The 21602-nt window shown below is 43.9% G+C and overlaps 2 protein-coding genes across 4 annotated transcripts in view; both read left to right on the top strand.

Moving 5' to 3' along the window:
• Positions 1–21602, top strand: part of CUNH12orf43 (chromosome unknown C12orf43 homolog) — a 139201-nt gene that overhangs the window by 26284 nt on the left and 91315 nt on the right. The window lies entirely within an intron of this gene.
• The window catches only part of SPPL3 (signal peptide peptidase like 3), a 58762-nt gene continuing 41173 nt past the window's right edge, over positions 4014–21602 (top strand). The window contains exon 1 of one of the 2 annotated variants that reach the window (XM_062631244.1): positions 4014–4365. In XM_062631244.1, coding sequence (XP_062487228.1) covers positions 4343–4365 — 23 coding nt within the window. In that variant the 5' untranslated portion in view covers positions 4014–4342. Of the gene's footprint in view, positions 4366–4739; positions 4949–21602 lie in introns of those variants that run through there. The other variant, XM_062631245.1, reaches the window with a different exon arrangement.

Raw genomic sequence — 21602 nt, 5'->3', positions numbered from 1 at the left:
TTGTGCATTGGGAGCTTAGTCCCAAAAGGCACACAGGAACGTGAAAAATCTGAGATAATTGTCATTTATATGCTGCTTTCACAGGGTTGGATTTCAGCTGTTTGTACAAACCCCAGAGTATCTCAGTGGGAAAGGCCTCACTTGAATACATGGGTTTAATGTTTCAAATATATACTCATTTATGTTTTAATTTGGTAGGTTTTGCTGTAAATATGTGATTAGAATCGAAAATACGATTTTTACAGAGAAGGAAGCTGCTTTTTTCTTTGGTGCCTCCTTCCATATTTTCAGTAGTACAATCAGAAGCAGAACCACCAAAACTTTCAGAGCCAAGAAGGGGCAAGGCTGCTTTTTCACTGAGACACTGGAGTCACTTCCCAAGTGTCTCCTCACCGCTGTTTGTGGGACTCAGTGGCATCCAGGAGAACATGTTTCTATCTCCAAAGCCAACATGTGTTAAACTTTGGGAGTCTCAGTGAGACTGAGGTGTAAAAACCATGGCCTGGCTGCAGAGCTACAGGGCATGGTGTGATAATGCCATAGGGCACAATGGGTTTAAATTACAAGTTCTCTTTCCTCATGTTCCTTTTCCTGCATGGGGAAAAAAGAGCCCTGTGTGCATCTTCCTAGTCATCCATCTGTTCCCCCTTCACTTACTCACTGTTTCTACCATCAGGGTGAGGATGAGATTGCAGAGCAGGAGCGCCTCTGGAATTCGGTTAGTGAAGGAGTTTCCCACTAGGTGGTAGTGAAGAGAATCATGTCACAGGTACTGGTCAGTGCACATTTCAATTCTTTTTATGGAGGGGAATCCCACAAGGACATTACAAGCAGAACAGCCTAGTGTAGCTCTCAGCTATGCTGACAGAACTGCATTTCTTGGTTTGTTTTTTTTTTTGCCTTCCCTTTCTGTTCATTTCCATGCTATTTGTTCCTCCCAAAACCAAGTGGTGTTGACAACTATACCTGTCATGTCCTTTCCTGAAAGGTGAAGTGTCTACATGAAGCTACTCTGGTTCTCTTTCCACCTCCAGCATAGCAGAATCAAGACATGTTAGCTAAATGTCACCTAATGACATTTAAGCAATTTGGAGGTGAGGACTGTTTGCAACCAGTACCTTAATCTGATTTTTCTCCACCACACTTACCCCTGTGAATTTAAGAAGATTACTCTTCCAAACGTAAGCAAAAGAAATCCTGTTTGTTGCTAGTTTTGAAATACACTGACAGGTCCAAATGATGCATCTGTCTACATCAAATGTTCCAGACAGAACAGGTAGTGTGGAAGGACTTTGGAATGTCACAATAAACTGAAATTCAGAGTAAAGCTTTCTTGTAGGTCCAAAGAAATACTGTACAAAAGCTATGCTGAGAAGATTATCTGGGGAGTTCCAGTCCTGCTCCGATCTGCAGTAAGAGCAGATGCTGGGTCTGCAAGGAGGAAGAAATTTCTCCTGTGAATTCATCCCACTGCTAACCTGTAATGACAGAGCAAGCTTGAAGAATCATTTAGTAATCCAGTCACAGAGCCTGAGATGATGAAAAAGAAATACACTTTAATTGTTCATCAACTATAAATCATTTGTGCTGAATTAATGTGCTGGAAATCTTGCAAGACTGAAAAAACTGGAATCTATTTCAATATGGACATGAAGCAGGGATATTGTTTCATAGATAAATACCAGTTTTACGTCCTAATCTCAGGGAGAAAAGAAGAAAAGCTCTTTAGGACCAAGACAAGGCTGAAGTACTGATTTATCTTTCTCTGCATCAATTTAAAAGGATGGAGAGGTTCTTTTTTTCCTCTTGCGTTTGCTCTGTCATAGCCAGTGAACAGGGTAGGATGAACAGGCATGCCAGAGATGCTAGGGATGCACCACAGTGGAGATTCCACATTATTTGTCCATTTTCTAATTGCTACTGTAGATTTTCCAGCTATGTTGACAGAGAATACAAGGAGGGAGGTTCTCCATTGTGGAAGTGCTACACAGAGCCTGAGTGCTTTTTTAAGAGGAGATGTGTGTACGTGGAAACACCAGAATTCCCAACAAAAGCCAAATGACTCTGCTGTGTACCCCACAGCTCAGGATTCTGCACACGACTTGCCCCTCTCTCCTTCTATCCCACCCACCAGCATTTCCTATGTCTACTGATACTGGCACAAGTGCTGCAGATGGGGTGGAAGCTGAAAGGCAAAGAGGCCTATGGTCAAATAGGGGAGGAAGCTTCTCAAAGTAGCCCAGCCTGAGCTGGATGAGAGGACATGCTAGCATTCCTCACCATCAAATCCTTCCTGCACACCTAGCTGCCAGCCTGACTCCAGCAGGCATCCCAGAAAGCTAGTCAGTCATGGTACTTTGAGTATTGCCACCTCATAGCTGATAAATCTAAATCTCAAGCAGATTTCTGTAAGTGGTGGAGAGTTGATAATGTCAGGAGCTCTAAGGTCATTCCTGTCCTCAAAGCCAAAGGGCTGTGAAAATCACAAAGGGTTTGAATGCTGAGGTGACAACTTGTTCTCAATGCCTGAAGACACAGGCATACAGGGGGAGAAGCCTTCCAAGTCCAGCACCATCTTCCCAACAGTGCTGCTTAGCTGAAGCACAAGCATGCCAGGCATCTCCTGCACCGAGACCAAGCCTGTGTCACGTATGCAGCATCTTCCTTTGGCAGCGCCCCAGAACCTCAGGTAGCTGTGATGTGGTGCAGTTTCCCCTCTATTGGTGAAGGAACGAAGCAGAGATGAAGGGAGCACCTAAGATTACACAGGCAGCTGGTAACAACTGAAAAAGAAATGAGACGTTCCTGACTTTGAATCCTGTGTCATGACTACTCACCACCCGCAGGTTTTATCCATTTAAAAGCATAAATGAGATGGACAAAATGGAAATTATTTATTTAATTAACTAACAGCAATAAACTCCAGTGGGCATGTGGCATCTCTGTAGATGCAATGAGAATGTTCCATTAATTTAGCAAAATTCTATTAAGGCATAGAATTTATCTTTTTTCTTTCTTTTTTACCAAATACCTATTTTTACCAGACCTGGGCATTGTTCTCTATTTTTAATGCTGTTACCTCACCTCCAGCTGCAAGCTAAAACTGGCTCTTCTCCCTCCCACACTGGAAGGAGCAATGAATGAGACTGCACAGCTGGACTGGAACAATTGCTCTGAACTCTCCAAAGCCCCACTCCCACAAATCACTGCAAGTGAAATAACAGGAGGTGAGAAGTCCTCAAGTGAGCAAGCCTAAGACAGGCCACTGGTTCTGCATTTGGCAGAAACATTAGGAACGAAGGTTTAGCAGCAGCACCAAAGAAAACAGGGAGAGAGGCAAGCCCCATACCAAGCACTGATGGTTCCTCTGCCTGGGATTTGCCTGCGTTTGATATAGGGCTGGTGATAACATGAAGCATAGGAATTTTATTTGGTCCATGTAACTTGAGTGTTATTTTCCTTCCTTTACGAAGTACTTTTCACGTTTGGTCCTATTTGCTTGCTTTAAAAGGGAACAAATCCCAAGATGTACCAGTCTCCAGGAACACACTGTGAATCTGACCGCCCTAATCCACGCGTTACCCTACCTGAACCCTGCCCCTACCCCTGCTCCAGGAGCAAACCCAACGCGACAGCGGCCCAGCGCCCTCGGGGTCCCGTCCCCCTGCGAGGCGCCAGCGCCGCGGGGAGAGCAGCCGTGTCCCGCTCGCCCTCCCCGGCCCCTCGCCACCCCGGGGCGGCCGTGCCCGCAGCACCCGGCCCCGCTCGGCTCCCGGGGGCCGAGATCACGCGTGCGGCCCCAGCCGGAACAAAAGCACCGCCCCGGCTCCGGGAGCTCGACGCTGTCCTGCTACGGCTGGGCTGGGGCCGCGGCCCCGACTCGAAGCCGCCCGCCGCTGCCGCTCCGTTTCTCTAGCGGGGGAAGCTCCGCCTCTCCCTGCTCCGGTCACCGGGCACGGCCTGGCGCGGAGCCCGCCGGCCGCCCGGTGCCCGCCGCCCGCCCGCCCGCCCCCGCCCCGCCCCTCGCCGCCGCCGCCGCCTCGCCGGCCATGAGGCCCCGCCGGCGCCCCAGCGCGGCCCTGCGTCCCGGCTGCTGAGCCTCCGCTCTCCCCTGCCACCACCATCGCCCTCTCCGCCATCCCCTCCCCGCCCGGGCGGGGACCCCCCCTTCGCTCCCCTCCCTCCTCACAGCCGCCGCCATGTTGGGCCGGGAGCCGCAGCGGGGCCGCCACTGAGCCCCGGAGCCTGCGAGGCGGAGGAGGAGGCGGAGGAGGAGGCGGAGGAGGAGCCCGGGGCCCGGCCGCCCCGCACAGCCCAGCCGGCCGGCCGCCCAGCCGCAGCCATGGCGGAGCAGACCTACTCCTGGTGAGCCGCGGGGCTGAGGCCGGGCGCGGGCGCTGCGGGCCGTGGCGGTTGGGGGGGGGCGGCCCCGGCGAGGGCCGGGCCATGCCGGCCGCAGGGGGTTGCTTCGAGCCGGCCTCCTTCCGGCCGGGCCGGGCCGTGCCGAGCGGGGCCCCGCCGCGGGAAGGGGGTCCCGGGCGCCGGGTCGGGCCGGGCCTCTCGCCCCGGGACTGCCCGCTGCGGTGGGGGCTGGGGCATAGAGGGAGCTGGTGGCGGAGGGGCTGTGGCCTGAGATGGGAGTGCGGCTGAGTAGGAGGGATTAGGAGAAAGGGAGGAGGGACGCGGCCCGGGCGAGGGGATGGGGTGGTTGGGCTGCGAGGATCCCCCCTGCTGAGAGCCGGGAGCGGGAGAGGGTGGCTGTGAGCATTAGTGTGGCTGTCATCCTGCTCTGTCCCGGAGCTCTCCTTAGGTGAGCTGCATCCCTGCCTGGCCTGAGCTGGTGCACAGCCATCCGCTGGGCCGGGAGCACGGACAGTGCTGCTGACACTGCGAGGCCGCAGGTGATGGCTCTCCCGAAAGGGAGATTTATGTCAGTGTAGGCTAGCTGGTAAGTCAGTGGCATGTGTGTGTGTGTTTTCACCTAGTGACAATGGGCTTGTTCTGGGTACAGGAAATAGAATGGGGAGGAAGAGACCAGTTCCTGTGGGAAGACATGAAGTGTAGCAAATGAGAGGGCATTTTTTTCTGTGTCCTGACACTGTCTCAGGCCTAGCTGGCTGTGGATCAAAGAGACGGGGTTTGGTTTCATCATGTAATTCCGGGGTTTTGTATTGGCACAGATCGCAACCAAAATATCTCAAATAATTTGCCTGTGCATCAGCTCTATGGACCTGACCACTGCAGCAGCTCAGCTCTGGTACTCATTGCATTTTGAATGCGTTCCAGTGATATCATCCAGAGTTGTTTCTCAGATTTATTTCTTTTTTTTTTTTGGGGGGGGGGGGGGACACGGACGACAAATGTTATAATACCCTTACTAAGAAGTAAGGGTATTATAACAGCTCAGCTTTTGACCTTGGGATGTGCTGGATGTGGAGAAAGGTCTGAATGTGCAAGGAGTATTCCTATTCTGAAGGGTTCTGGAAATCTTTCCCATCGCTTTTTCAAAACTTGGAACCCAATGGAGATTTCTGTTCTGCCTCATGTTGAGACTTTGGCAGTCCCTTCTCCCATCTTCTGTCACTTCTCTGTCAAGAACCAGTATACTTGTTGCTCTTCTGCTTTTTAGATGTTCTTGTTTTGTTTCACAAGCTCAGTTCAGGCAGTGGTCTGCTCTGCTCTGAAACAACAGCAAAAGCACAGCTTCTTTGGCTTAAAGGACTAACTACATATTGTTACAGTAAATGGATGTTGCTACAGATTTGGGCAGTTTAATGTAGTTCACTTAGATGTGTCTAGTGAGCTATTGTCTTGGTGTGTTTTAATTGCAGGATGGAATTATACATTTGTAAATTACCCTGGGGGTTGTCAGCTTTCTTTAAAAATGACACAAAATGTCAGTTGTACATTATTTTGATCTTTGCTTTTTTGAATGTCTTTGCCATAGTAACATTCCATGGGAAGGTTTTTAAGAGGCTGGGAGGTGGATTAACTCTCTTTTAGATTTCCTGTTTTAGAGGAATGAAGTTGGGATTAAGTTATTCTTCACTGCTTGCTAGTGGGTCACAAGAATGGTAGTTCTTGCTTACAGTATTGAGGTTGCAACAGGAGGAGGATATGAAGCTTACGTCTTAAAACACTAATTTGGTGTCATATTCACTAATGTGTCTTTGTGTTTTTGACATTCCTGTTACTTTGCATTTTGACCTGTGATCCACATTGTCTGGGAGCTATGAAAAGAGCAAAAATCCAATTTCAGACCAAGGAGTCCTGTTGTATGACTTGTGCCCTGTTCTCTGTGGGTGCATGTTTAATTCCAGCAACGATCTCTCAGTTGTTTATTTTTGATGATGGCAGTGCAGCTCAGCATAGAACTGGCTACTGCTTTAGTGCTTCTGGGGAAAAAGCGCTTTTTTGCCCGCTGAGGAAACCAGCAATTCTGTACAGAAGGGTTGTATGCAGTTGTGTCCAGGAATTCGTGCAGGGAAGTTGGCAGATGGCATCCTGTCCATTTGGTGGACCCAGTCCTGTTTCTGTGTTGCAGAGGCTGCTGTCTCAGAACGAGTGCCGTCCGTGTTCCTGGCTGTAGTGTCTCGCTGCTGTGCAGAACCTTGTTCCACATCTGAAAACGCTTCATTTGACATGAAGAAAAAACCCTTTCATATACCCGCCTTTGTAGAGAAGTGAATTGGCTCCTGGCTGCAGTAGTGCTTCTAAGAGTGCGAGGCTTGATCACGCCTCTTTTTGTGCATAGCTATCAACACACATCATAGAATCACTGAGGCTTCATAAGATACGATAAAGGTTTATTTTAGGTTTGATTTTGTCATAAATTGTCTGGGATGCATCAGAAGTACCTGGCAAACCAGGATGGCTGGACATCAGCACTCACAAACACCTGTGAACATCAGGGCTTTTTTCCCCAGTGACTGACGTCTCTGTTAATGATGATGTTTTGAAGAGATGAGAACTGATTCTCATTTTGCTGTATTTACTGCTTTGTAAAAGTAAATATGAGATTTTAAGGTGGTTTTATATTTTTTTTTTACTTACCAGATGAAATTGACTGCAATTTCTTTCTTCTATTAAGCTACTATTGGGAGGTACTTAACGCTTTTCCTTCATCCCCTTCGTCATGTTAAATATGTAAGTTGTCTTTTGTCATTATTCTTGAGAGTTATTTTTTGCAACAGCCACTTCTCTTTTTTTGTTCTTTTTTCTTCAGTGATGCCCACACCTATAACCATCTGTCCTTTGATTTAGCTCTTCTGATGTCTTAACTAGTCTGGCTGACCCAGTATTTCAGATATAGGTGTGTTCTCTGTGAAAGGGGGATCTACAGAGAATTTTCCTGGTGTAAACTGAGTACTGTAATTCTGGAAAACCTAATTTTAATGTGAAATTTGGGATCGGTGCCTGGTGGAAATGCTCCTTCAAAGGATATGCACTTTCTTATAGAAGAGGGTGTTTGAATGTGATGCTTGTCAGTGATGAGGAGAGAAACTTTCTGTGTCAAGTACTTACAATAATAGAAGGAAGTTGAGAGCTATGTATGATGCTGTGTTAGTGAAATCTGCAAGCCACACAGGAGCCCAACTGGTGCACCGCAAGGTTACTTGTCATTTTCAAGATTAAATGAGAATTGAAAAGAATTTCCTGCAAGTAGAATGGATTGAGAAGGAAAAGGGGTTGTGGAATGCCCATTTTCCCTTTGCTTCCTGTCTGTATTCCAGCAAGGAAATGGGACTGGGTAGTGACAAAAGTTCCTGCTACAACAGAGGAGGGAACAAATACGGGAAGAGCTGTTTGCCCATCACTAGTGTATACATGTGTGAGTAAGAGGTTAGTAAATGCCAAGGATTTTATCTTCAGGCACCAAGCTGTTGGAAGCATTAGAACAGATGAGTATGGAAGCAGCAGGACCTAGATCATTACCTTGTGAAATACTTGGTCTTTCCTTAATTCCTAGCACCTTGTGGTGAGATTTTTGTGTAGCATGTCTTGTTTAGCTTCAGTTAGTAGGTGTTTAGTGTTTTTCAAGGCCTGAGGTAACACCCCCTCCCTTTTGATTGTTGCCCAGTCTAGTAATAGAGATTGCTTTGTTCTTTTTTTTGCCTTTTGAATGCACAAAAGATTTTCACAGCTTCCTTCAAATGTGAAGAGAGAAGGAGATTTCTACCCCAAAATCCAACATATTTTTATTTTTTCCTTTCTCAGTGTTGTATAAGAGTAATATGGGTTGCAGTGCATGCATGTCCTGTCAGGGTGATGATTAGGAGACAGACTGGGAGGGTAAGCTGAGAACAAAAAAAGAAGCTGCTGTACTGAGTCACTAATCTTATAAACAACTGAACTCTCTTAAATGTTTTAAGCAGTGCCATGATTCTTGTATTAGCCATCAAATGTTTGATGAGTGAAATGGTGATATATTTAGAAACTTCTGTATGTGATGCAAAGGGCATGGAAATTAAGTCTGGTGATGTGTTGGAGTAATCAATAAAGCTACTGGGTTTTGGAGTAAGTGTAAATGTACGATGCCATCTTTGCTCCTGGGGGAACGCAAATCAGTTGGTGTTAGAAGTCTTTCTAGATCCAGAGGTCTGAGAATTTGCTTTCATGGCGTTTAAGCATTTAACATGCTGCTGCCATGAATTAAAATACAGTCTCTTCCAGAAGACTGAGGTAGTGCTTTCAAGTCTTAGTTGGCTGGATTTAGATGTGTATGTGGGAGGGCAGGGAGTAAGAGGAGCTACAGCTTGTTGACAGAACTTGTCAAGTTCTAGTAAAATCATTTTTTTGCATTCAGGATTTCTTACTTGCTTTGCTCAGTTTAGGTTGAGAGACCTTCACTGGCTGATTAAGGTGTTGTGAGGATGGGAGGCAGTTTCCAGCAGGAACAAAGAGTCAGTCACCTGAATTTTTGAAGTATTGCTCTTTTTAGGCCACAGGTTGAAAAGCTTATAGATGAAATTCTGTAATGCTGCTGTCTAAAGTCTGTTGTGCAGGCTTGGCATGCAAACGTGGAGTCTGGCCTTTTAATCTTAACATTTTTCAGGAACTGAAATTACTGACCACGTTGCATTTTAATGCTCATTAGAAGCCTCCTGAGGACAAGGATGTCATTGTATGAATGTGCGTGAGTGTCTGACATCAGAAAAGTGACTTAAACCTCAGTAAATTTGTGAATATCAGGTTTGCAGTTAATATGTTTGTCTTTCAGTACCAGTCTCCCTTCACTTGTTATCCTCCCTCAAGGTTTTGCTGTTTCAGACTGCATGTCATGTAGGCAGGGGCTCTGCCTACAGCACTGTGCTGAAAGACAAATAAGGCAAAGAACAGGGGATTAGTTGAAGTTTACAGTTACTTGGATGTATGTATCTATCATGACTCTGATTAGCAAAGGGAAAAAAGTTCCTGCTCCAATGCAAAGGCTCTATTTACTAATATATTAGTAATTCTGCAAGAAAAAAATCAAGTGAAGAACACAAATGAGTATTTTCTAGGTGCTGGTGTGCAGCACCTATTTTAACTAAGATGTCTGTCAGTTCTGCTGTTAGCCTTTTTCAGGATATTGTGGCAGCAGAGGTTAATGGTTCCTTGCTTTTTACTTAGTGGTTAGAGAGCCTGGCCAGGATATAGGAGATCAGTTCCATTCCCCAGGGTTTCTGCCCTTGCATCTCTCACCTTCCAGGGGAGTGCTCTCATCACCAAACTATGTGTTATTCAGAGGCTGAGCTTTGTTCATTTAAATCTGTTTCACTGCTGGGTCAGGAAGCAGGCATGCCTTTCTGCCCTAATGATCCCAATACTAACTTGGGATTGGTGGGGACCTGGCTTCTACTTCATGCCTTTATAAAAGTGTGGTTTGGAAGACTGAAGGAGCTGTAGGGGTAGTTCAGGCTGCTTTTCTAGAGCTAAAACATTGAATTCTTACAAACAATAGATGGTCCTAATATGATTTCCAGTTTCATAGGTAAGTGCGCTGTTAGGTGTGGATCTACCACTACCTTTTCTTGTGGTTTGTGACAGGTTTAGTGAACCTGAGAGCACCTCTTTCTTCTGCTGAAGGGTGTGATCCAATAAAGTAATTGTTTATTTTGTGTACTTTGGGAGTTTGGTATGAGTTGAGCAACCTGCAGCTGTTGGAATTTGAGGAATTGGGGGGGGGCACCAGACAAGTCAGATTAATTAAGGATATTAAGTTCTTCTGAGATTAGCTCTATTTGGGTGAATACCACACATTTTAAATACTAGATTCAGCTGCTGAAATCTCAGTCAGTCATTGTCACTGAAACACAATGGCAAAAAGTGGGTGCTTCCTACAAGAAATGCTCTGAAATACATGTCATGCTTTTTAAAATGCAGTGATTTCAATTTCCTAAAATTTGGAAGAAGGAAAGAGTAGATTCTGGTCTTTTTTAGTGTCTTGGCTATTTTATTTCCTTATCTTGGTAATGTGATGTATCAACATCTTTGGCCTAAATGCCACCATCTTTATTATAGCCCTTTGTCGGTTTATGATGACCGTAGGCATTGCAATATACTCTAAAAGTAAACAGTTGCCACAAGCCATTTAGTCAAACAGTCTGATTTAATTCTGATGACATCTGAGTAAAGCTTCCAGGAAGCACCAAGGCAGAAATTGGTAGAAAACAATAAGTGCGCACATTGCCTTTTTGGTGCCACGTTGCTGTAGTGTAACTGGTTAAGATTAAAATTTGCTATGATTTACATGGGTTGAGTGGAGTGAAACACAAGCCAGTGTGCTAGCCGAACTGGATCCAGGCAAGTCAGTTTGACTTGGAAAAGGGATGATTTAATAAGATTAATGGAGCATATGTGTCATTGCAACACTTGCTGATCCCCTTTCTCCCTCTTTAATTCTACCAAGGATGCCAACATTGATGTCTTTTCTCCTACGTCTTTAACAAGTGATGTCTCTGCTTGAAACAGTCTGATCTGCTGGACCAGGGCTCTCCTCTCTTGTGCCATCCCTAGAGAAGCTCAGCTCTCCTGATACATTATCTCTCTGTTTGCCAGAACTACCATGATGACATTATCCTGGAACTGATTAATTGTGTAGCTGTTGTGCTGTCATCCTCATTATTAGATTCTGTTGAGTGGTTATTTTTAGGGCCAGGTTTAAGCCTCGGGTCCCAAGTTCCCTTGGGTAGCCTCCATAGCTGAATGTCACGTTAAGTGGCACGGTATAGATGGGGGATGTCAGAAAGTCAGAATGTTCTGCTGGCTTTTGGGAAACATACTCTGTAACTGATAACTAATCATTTAAACCTGAACATTTTTAACATCCGATGACAGCAAGGATTCAAAATAATACATTAAATGGGACTATCCTTATGCTTTGCTTGTATGGGGACAGGGTTTAAGGATGGAGTGACCTTTTGTCCGGGATGTCACAACAGAGGTTCTTTAAAATCATCACAGCCAATATCCTGAAGCGAGGAGAATGCACTAAGAAAATGATTCTCTATTGCACAACCTTATGCTTAAGATTCCTCCCTTGTTATTGAAGTTGCCCATGTAGAAGCTGGAGAGATATAATCATATCTTACAGTTTACATATGGTAGCATTTTCCCTAACCAGTAGGATCTGAGAGGAAAATGATAGTGTTTGATTCCCGTTTCTTTACTTCTTCCATTTGAAAACAGTATTTTCTTCTGTCTGTCAGGTTTGGATGTTCTTCCTTGGCTTCCTGTAACTAGTTCTTAGGCTTTTGACCTCAGCAAGTATTTTCCCATGCAGCGCGGGTATGTAGCTGGAGACTGAATTGATTCTCTTCCATTTCTACGCCTCAGTCACATTCCTAAAGGCGTCTGCACAGTAGAGATGGTGTGCGGGAAGCAGGAGGAGACCCAGGGGGTTCCACCCTCTGTTCACACACAATCGTTAACTTTAGGCATGAGTTGGCAAGCTTACCTGCAGGAATAGGCTTGGATCTGGGTTATTCTTTAGTCCAGCTGCTAAAAGGCAGAAACTGCTGTTCAGCATGAACCACTGGTGTTTAAAGCCAAGCACCCTCCAGTGCTCTGGTATTAATCCATTAGTTCTACCTGGTCAGTGCTTTTCCACTTGCTGCTTTGTCTTGGAAGCCCAAATTTACTTCTTCCTTCCCATGGACTCTGCTGTTTCTGGGCAGAGGTGTCTTTAAAAAGTCCTTTCTTTTGTCTGATACCCAGGCAGAAGATAACTTCTAGTAAATTTGCAATGGTATGTAATTAACTTTAGAAGTTTGTCACAAGTTTACAGAGATCAGTAGAAATGTTAAGACTCAGTGGTGTTCCTCTGAATCACAGAAGTTTGGGAACTCTGCTTACACCATTTTCTCATGTCAGTAGTATGGCAAGTAACTTCATGCTAGAACTAGAACAGCAGAAGCACAGTACAGATGGATTCATGGTGCAGCTTAGCTTCAGGTGCTAAGAATCAAGTGATCTCGGCACATAAATTTGGAGCACCTGGCCTGACAGCAGTGCTGCACAGTTTTGCAGGGGGTTTCTCCTCACAGGTAAGCCAGCACCAAGTGAATATCCTCAAGTTTTATTTAACTTTCAGTAGCTGCTTGGATTGCCAAGTTCAGTTTAACTCCACTTGAGATGGTGTCTCTTGGGCGAGAACACTGATTTCCATGCAGTGCAACCGGGACATAGGTAAGCACAGCAGCTGGGTTGTACTCTTTCTGGTGTCTGTGCACTTAGCAGGCTGCCACCCCTTCTGCTGCTGCTCCTGTTTGAAACTTGATTTAACTTTGAAGACTTTTGTGGTGTGTAGAAATCCACCAATGAATTCTGAGTAATCATTGTCATCAGGATCAGCCAGCTGTTGGGACAGATACGTTGTGTGTGTGAGACCTAAGCTTAATGGTGTGTTGCTGTACAAAGGACTGTTTCTGCTAGCATAAATTTACTACCTTTGAGGCTACAGTTGTGATTTATCCTCCCATCATATGTCAGACCCAACTGGCAAGATAAAATAGGTGTAGCGTGACTGACTTATTTAGTCAATGGGAAGTCCATTCTCCAAGTGACTGTTAGCTAAAGGTGAGGTTGGTGACACAGGAGGAGGCCAACAGAGCTGGATTACAGGGATTTCTGTAGCCTCCGTTGCAGATTTGTGAGGTGAGGTGTATCTGTGTCTTGCTTTCTAGGTTTGGCGCAAGGTCCTTCTTGTCCCTGTTAGAAGTCTAGACTGGAGGTCTGTTTGCTGGGGGAAAGATTATGTGCTCTGAACTCTTTCTTGAGGTGGCTGATCCTATACCTTCACTTGAATAGCTGCTCTGAGAAGTTATCACAAAGGGCTAAAAGCTCTCCTGGGGAATGTTGTGATCTCTGCAGGGTTTTGAAGATGAAGAGTAGAACCTAATTAAGCTTTCTGTTGAAAATAGCTTAAAGAGGTTTTTTTTTTCTGTCAAAAAGGAAACTTTAAATAGTGAAGAGCTGGATTTTTTTTTTTTTCTGCTAACTTGACTACTTGTAAAGCAGATGCAGCTGTAAGCAGTTACAGATGGTACAGAACAGAAAGAACCTCTTTATCATGCTTAAGTGCCGTACAAGAACCCCGATGTTAGTTTTCCAGCCAGTTATGGTTCTCTTTATGTTTTTGCAGATGGAACATGGAAAAGAGCTACCTTAAAGCTAAATCAAAAGATTAAAAAGGTCTGTGACAAAAAAGAAATACTCCTCTGCAGGGTGCTTTACTGGAAGAAGTTCCATAAGATCCCCAAAGTACCCTCTCTAAAGAATGGTCCTACTTTTTCTTGTTGTCACAATGGGTGGAATTTGTTGAAAACAGTGTTCTGCCTGCTTTTACCCCTGTCTGCCACTCAAGTGTATGACTGTACTGTGCTTTTCTTGCGTGCAGGTTATAACACAGAGATCGAGCCCAGTTCAGTCTTTCACAGGACAACTTCTCTCATGTATGTGATGTATTTATCTATAAGGTGGCCACATTTATTACTGTCCAGACCTTTTCTGAGTTTGCCTCTCTGTTAATTGGAGGTAGCAAAACCAGGCTGCCTGTTTTGATGGGCTGTGTCAGTAGTTTCATGCCAGCTGGATCCCCTCTCTTCACTTTGTCCAGTTGTGAATAGTCATGTTCACTTCAGAGTCTCACCGGCCATCATCTGACAATATTAATTTGTCTTTATACAGACTTGGCATGATGAAAGCTGCTTAAATCTGGCTAGACAGACTGGCAACTCTAGGTTGGACTCACACAGGAATGTACTTTCAACCTTGTCGCTGAAGATTCATAGTTTGGTGCTGATGGTGTTAACTCGGGGGGGGGGGGGTGTGTGTGTTGAATTTTTAAAGAAAATAATATTTAATTCTAGGCAGGCATGTCATGATGAAGTACATATCATAATCCTGTACTGTGTGGGAAAGTCAACTCATCAATAGTACTCAGAGCTGCTCTTTCTGCATGACAATGTCATATTGATCAGTTTGACTTTGGTTTTGGCTCATTGATTCTAAGGCCTGATTGTTAAACACTTTGATTAAACTATTAGTTCTTAGGTTTATTTTTGATCTGACTTCTGAATACATTGCTAGAAGAGTTTGGGTTTCCAAGCACATAATCAATAAAATACTGACCTAAGTGACAGAGGTATGAGGTGTGGTTTTGGTTTGGTTTTTTTAAGTCGACAGTAGAGTCAATATAGATGAGATAACATCCTCTTTTCTGACTTTAGTGATAAAAACAAACAACCTTTTCCTGATTAGAGAGCCTATTACATTTTGCTAAAAATATTAGTGAGAATCAAGGTATTCTGCATATTTGTAACTTCAGTAGAGGAATTGCTGCAGAAGTAAAACCTCAACATAAGAAAAAAGATTTTTTACATTGGAAAGATGTGTTTTGTCTAGGAAGCAGTGCAGCACTTGGATCAATGTCCTCCATACCTGAGAGGACTTCATAATGTCTTTGTACATTAAGGCTTAGGTGACTGTTCTTCCGTCAGTTTGGCCAGCTGCATTTTTGAATTTTGGGGGCTCTGCTAGGGTATCTTTCTGGGACCTCTTTTAGGATTTAATGTCATTAATTCTTGCCAGAAGCACCTCTATTAAGCTTTTGTGTGGTGCTCATTGCCAAAACACCCATATCTCACAGGTAAACCTCTTACATGGTTGTAGTACAAGTATTCTTGCACTTGGTCTCTGAACCACTGCAGAGCTTCATTCTTGCATTTCCTTTATGAGGAGGCAGTGACTTGCCAAAGAGGTGGGATTTGCAGCATGTTCTGCTTTGCATGATCAGTTCTATCACTTACTGAAACAAACCTTATGAATGTGAATAAACATCTTTTTTATTAGGCCTTGACTCCAAGGAGTATTATACTCCAGAGAGAACAAGGTAAGTGGAAGAATGTCTGTACTGCTGGACCTAGATGTGTTGGCAGTGACAAAGTCCAGAACTGGGCACAGACTTTACAGTGGCCGGGGGCAGTCTGCTCACCTGGAGTTGAAGTTTCATTAGAACCTCTGGATGCCTGTGCAAGATGAGGAGCAGGGCTAGAGTGAGAGCCCAGTAATAAAGAATGGAGCTGGCCACAAGGCAAAGATGTTAAATGGGAATATGCACAGCATGTTTTTGGGTAATACTTTGAGAACAAGTCAGACCGCTCAAGATGGACTCTCCAGGATAACGTATGTGTCTTGAGTGAAACTGTACACATAGAAGAGGATTGACTTAATCTGGTTTTGGCTTCTGGATGAGATCAAATACAGCATTGAGTAGTGGTATTCCTTTGTGTGCTTGTTAGGAAACCTGCTTCATGTTTTCTCTGTGTTCTCTGCATGGCTTTAGACAAGAGATACTTCCTTTTGTCTGAACTCTTTTAGTTTAGTCTGTTAAGTTCTGCATCCCATAAGAAGTCAGGTTATGGATATGTTAATATTTATTGTCTTAAATACTTCAGTAGTCTCGTTGCTCAGTGTGTCGTTTCCTGTCTCAGCAAAGCTGCCAACACGATTACGTATTTGTCTTACAGTGCTTTACAATAAGATTTTTCAAGGTGAAGTTGTTTTTTAAGAGGTTGTGGAGTCTCCTTCCCTGGAGATACTCAAGAGCTGCCTGGACACAGTCCTGAGTAATGTGCTCTCAGTGACCCTGCTTGAGCAGAGAGGTTGGACTAGGTGACCTTCGATGGTCCCTTCCAGCCTTGACCATTCGCTGATAGGCTCTCAGAGGCAATAATGCCTGTCCTCTTGATAGTGCTGGGTTATTCGTGCTTCTCAGCTGAGGGCTGCCTGGTGAGCTTTTAGGGTGGCAAACTGCGCGGTCACTCAGCTCACAGTCACCACACCTTGGCAGGCCTCTGAGCTGTGCAAAGTCTGCCCTTGCCTGAAGGGCTGAAGGTCAGTCTCAGTGCAGCGGTGTTGCTGTGGGGCTCTGCCCTTTGTGCTGGGATTTCTCATGCAGAATATTGCAGGCTGCCAGATGCCCAGGGATTGCCCTGCATATCCCGAGACTCCTTGCTTTCTGCCCTGTAATTAATGTGGTTTCTTTTGTTATTGCCCTTTCTAAACTGCTCAAAGGCACCATGACAGCCATAATATTCCACATATGACTGAATGTTGGTAAATATGGCAATATGGCTGGGTGATGTGTGTTGGCTCAGTTGCACATTAGATGAACTTAGCCCTGGATCTTCAGTGCATATGCGATACTTGGGTAATAAGGCTGTAAGAAGAGCAAGAGGAGGAAGATGAAGTTAAGCTATTAGTTGCATAGAGTACTTATCTTGAACAACCTTATGCAGAAAAATGCCATTTCTGGACTCAGATGACTGACAGTGTATGGGATGAAGCTGATTTGCATTACTAGAAGACAGGCTGTGTTTTCCTCTGTTAAAGACTCAATTGTCTGTACCCTTGTTCAAATAACTTATTGCTTTGGTTTTGGAAAACACTAATACAGCTTCCTTTCATTATGGCCAAGCGTGAACGTATGTTATCCCTTGTTACTAATAGTGGCCTTCACTTTACTGTTTATAGTTCAACTGTTGGAAATTTCTGTGATGGAATTTTGTTGTGCTACTAGAAATACTCTGTTGTGTATCCTGTATCTTAATCCTGCATAGGAAATGGATACCTTTGGATGAACAGGATTCCAGAACTCCATGGCAATTTATTAATAGGATCTATATGACTAACTTGGAAAGGCTGCAGTGCCATGGTCTTTCAAAATTCAGACCTGTGTTGAAGTGAGATTACAGAACCTCCAGCCCCCTCCAGACTCTGAATAATGCCCCCAGTCATCTGGAGAGATGCAATTTATGCTTCATTTCTGTGGCTTATGAATTCTTTTGGTGGCACTTTGTGTAAGAGATGGGAACAAAGGAAATAATTTAGAAGTAGTTGTAGGAATTGCATGGATTCTCTTGGAAAGTAAGGTGCCTTATCAGGGGAGTGATGTCCCTTCTTTGTTCCACGAAGGCTATTCAGCACTGAAATCAGGCCAGTATGTAGATTGTTATTAAGGTTGTGGGCATCTGAGGACAGCAACTCTGTAGAGTTTTATGGCCAAGTCCGCAGTTACCTGCTTTGCTTATTAGCAAGTCATTGTGCTCTGTACCAAGTATAATCTTCACACTAAGACATATTCCATCTCTATAGCTGAGTTAGGAGCTCGTGTGTGCTCCTGCATCTAGGTCTTGTGTTCCATTTCAGGTCTAGCCATTAGTCCAGCATTTTGTCTAAATAGCAGCTTTGCATTGTGTACTCAAGGAAAATATTTCTGTTATATCACTTCTTGTTTCTGTAAAGTTCTTGTCTCTTAGACAATACAAGCAGTGTTACAGATCCATTAGTATTAGCAAAACAAACTCCCCAGTATTAACTGTTAAAGGACTCTCCTTAAAAAGAAATCCCCTGTATCTCTTCACTAAACTTGCCTGGACTGTATGGACAGTCTGCTTTGGGCAATTCCGTGATGCTTTTTCTGGATTACTCGTTCATTCTGGCACTTCAGATTGTTTGGGTTATTTGCTGATTATCTAGAGAAATGTTTCTGCCCTTCTAGAGCATTCTCTGTTTTAAGATGCCAGAAACTTGAGCTGTCTTTTGTAGAGTCACTCAGCTATTCCAAACTGTTCTGTAGAAAGAACAATTGACTCTGGAAGTGCTAAACTGAAGTTTGATCAAAGTAAACAACCTGTATATACAAACTGTAGGAAGAGCTTCCATCCTGTGGGGCATTCACTTGGACTGGGTTGGTTGGTTTGTTTTAGGAATTCATTATTGTTTCACTTCCTGAAAGAACATAATTTCTATTGAATGGCTTATGCTGCGGCGTCGGAAGCCTGTAATCGAATGCTTCAGACACTGCTGTTCTGCTACAACTTGCCTGGGACAATTGTCTGAACGTGGAAGTTAAGTGACTGTCATAGATAGGCTAGGAGATTCCCAGGCTCAGTTGCTTACATGTCTCATAGCTCACCATGGGGAGCATCACAGTGTTCATACAGCTGTATTGGGCCTTTAAAGGAATTTTTCACTTGTGCAGTAGTCTGGGCTCAGATGTGGTAGAGATGCTTTATGTTTGTCTTTTGCTAATCCTGTCTCAGATGGTGTATCTCTAGCCAGTCTTCTGTTTGAACTTCCAGGGAAATCATCGTTCTGTGCTTTGATTATTTCCCTATTACAATTGCAACTAATTCATGCTGCTAATTAAAATGCTGTTAGAATTGCCCAGGGAGAGGGGCAGGGAAAGAATACAGCCTGCTTATGCTTGCAATTTATCTACCTTAGAAGTTTATAGAACAGTTATTGCTAAGGTAGCTCACAGTCTACGAATGAAGATACATAACCTTCTGATTCATGGTGTTTGTCTACTGAAGGTAGAACAAAACAGCTGCATATTTCAGAGCCTTGTTTTGTCTGGTGCAATGTGGAGTGGTGTGGTTAGGAGAAACACTGTGCCCAAACCAGATTCGTGTTCCCTAGAGAGAAACAGATTCAGAGAGACCTCTTTGTTTAGTACTGAGGGCCTGAAACTGGGAAGGCCTTGAGTTCCCTAAATAACTGATAACTGGCAGTGGAGTTTCTTTTACGCAGATCTCAGAAACCAAAAGGATGCATCCTTTGTATTGTGAAATGAAAAGGAAACCATTGCAGAGTTGGGGAAGTAGGTAATAAATCCAGAAGACTTTTAGTGTTGGTTGGAGTTCAAGGAGAAATTAGGAGACCTAAGTAAGGTATGTGTTAAACACTTGGGAAATACCAACACTGAAGAAAACTGATGTTAGCGTCTTAGTTGTCCATGTATAATAGTGAGACTCCAAAACTGCTGATAACTTTGTGGTATGCTGTGACTGCGTATCGCAAACCAGATAATGCTACTTCTGCCTCTTCCGTTTTCCTTCTGTTACAAGTAATATGAATTCAATTCCGTCTTGTCTGCATTGTGGTGGATAACTTTTATGCTCTTTCATGTCTGCAGAAAAAGTTATTAGTAATTCTTGTTTAATACAGAAAGATTAAAATCATCAACATTGCTGATGACACAAGAGCAAAGGATGTCTCTTTTGCGGCAGTTCACCCTGCACCATATTTCTAACTGGATGGTGCTGCCATTGTGCACCTACTGCAGGAGAAAATGAGATCCCTAATGTTAAAAGAGAAAGTGCTTTTCTAGTCTGTCTTCTGAATGAAAGATACTGTTTTCTTTTGTCAAGGACCTGTGTGATTAGATATTTATCTGCCTTTGTTCCCAGGAGAGAGGACTTTGCGGTTCATACTTTCTGCTTTGTGAAACAGGATTTCATACAGATGATTACTTCTCAGGAATCTGTGTCATTCTACTCCTAAAAGGAGCTGATGAGCAAATTGGCTTTCTAAAACATGAAAGAAGCCTAGAGCAAACTCTTTGTCATCACATTCCTGGTCAATCCGGAGTTGCCTTGCACAGAGTTGCTAATATTTAGCAATGGCTGTGGTTTCCCACAAGGTTGCTTAGGTGAACATAATAAGTGAGAGAGAATGGATGTTGACTTCGTCATGATCTACATTGGGTGAAAACTACTATGGATTGTGTACGTGGTTTGTATGTAGTCTTTCAAAATCAGACTGGTGTCAATCCATGTTTCTCACCTCCGCAGTAAGTTATTCATCAGAGAAAGAAAAGACCAACTATTAAACAAAATTTATATAGATCAGTTGAATTGTTACTCAGAACAGATTTGAATGGAGAAACCAGAGAATAATTGCAAACCCAAGGTAGAAGCATGCCTCTCTCCACTGACTGTGTGGGAAGCATGGTCTTGTAAAGTAAGTGCTTCAGGTGTCTTAGGTAGGGAGGAGTCAAATAACCTCTGTCTGCATTTGCTACACCACCCTTGGGCTGAACATCTCCAGTTTGTAGAGCATGACAGCTGGAAAAAGGGGAAGTGTTCCCATTCATCTACTGAGGTGTCAGCAAGTACTGACAGTAGTTGCTGCCTGAAAACTTCATTGTGACTTGCGCAAATGCAGTGCCCATAGCATCTCCTGCAGTATCGCAAATAAATGTGAGCCCTTGTCATAAGATGTGTGCTGTGAGCGTGGCTTTGTACATGCATAGTATTTTTAGAACTAGTTTGAGGTTGAAAAGATGCTTTCCAGGAGTTGTGCTGTTACAGTGATTAGAGAAAAATGTTAGGACAAACCAGTGTTAATAAATGAAGTTCTCTTTGGTGTTTCATCCAGAAATCACATCTGTCATCTTTTTTGTCACTTTCTCACATTAAGATGTCACCCAACTTTGTTCATTAAACATAATTATTTGCCTTTTGCATTTCAGGTATCTTGATTTAGAACTCTCTTAAAATATAGGAAATGAATCAGGTGGGATGAATGTCTTAAACTCTGCGCTGTTTTGATTTTAAACTGCCTAATCCTGTGCTTTGCTTCCTGTGAAGTGTTAGAGCAGTTTATGCCTTGTCACCAGCCTCTGCTCGTTTCCAGAGTGGCAGACAGAGAAGCCTGAAGGGACAGTCTTCTGTGTGTGTGTGTTTCTTTCCAGATATAGTGACACAGGGCTTTAACTATGGCTTGTGCCTGCACTTGAGGAAGCCCTTCTAGCCAAGCTTCAGTCCATCCTCAGAACAGCCTTCATTTGGTGGGCTTGAAAAAAACCTGGTCTGGATTATCTGGGATCTCTGATACAAGTCTCAGTCACTTGGATCTTCACTGTTGGGATCTGGGGAAAGAGAATATTTAATAGAGAGGGATTCCAAAGCTCCTTCCTGTTTCTCATCCAGGCACTTGGTATTTTCACACACAACCAGCTACGCAAAAGTGACAGTTAAATGGCTGTATAATGGATACTCGTATTTGTATGTAGACTGAACTCACACTTTCCAGAGCACTGTGGGTTTTTTTCCTAGCATTGTTGCAGCTAGACGTTACTTACAAACAAATATGGGAATTACTTTTTGAACGTCCAGAAGCAGCAGCGCGTTCTGTGCATTTGTTTCTGTAAACTTTGGGAATTGAGGCGTAGGAATGGAATGTCTGTAATTGACTTTGCTGTCTCTGATTGTAGTATTTGATTTGCAGCTTCGTGCTTGGCTGGTGAAAGTTAATCACACATTGATGAAGAT

The sequence above is a fragment of the Pezoporus occidentalis genome, unplaced genomic scaffold, assembly GCF_034315485.1.
Source record: "Pezoporus occidentalis ecotype Australia unplaced genomic scaffold, CSIRO_AGI_Poc_V1 ctg37, whole genome shotgun sequence".
NCBI classification, from domain to species: domain Eukaryota; kingdom Metazoa; phylum Chordata; class Aves; order Psittaciformes; family Psittacidae; genus Pezoporus; species Pezoporus occidentalis.
Note: the sequence above shows the minus strand (reverse complement) of the source record. Positions and strands in the feature narration are given on the sequence as shown.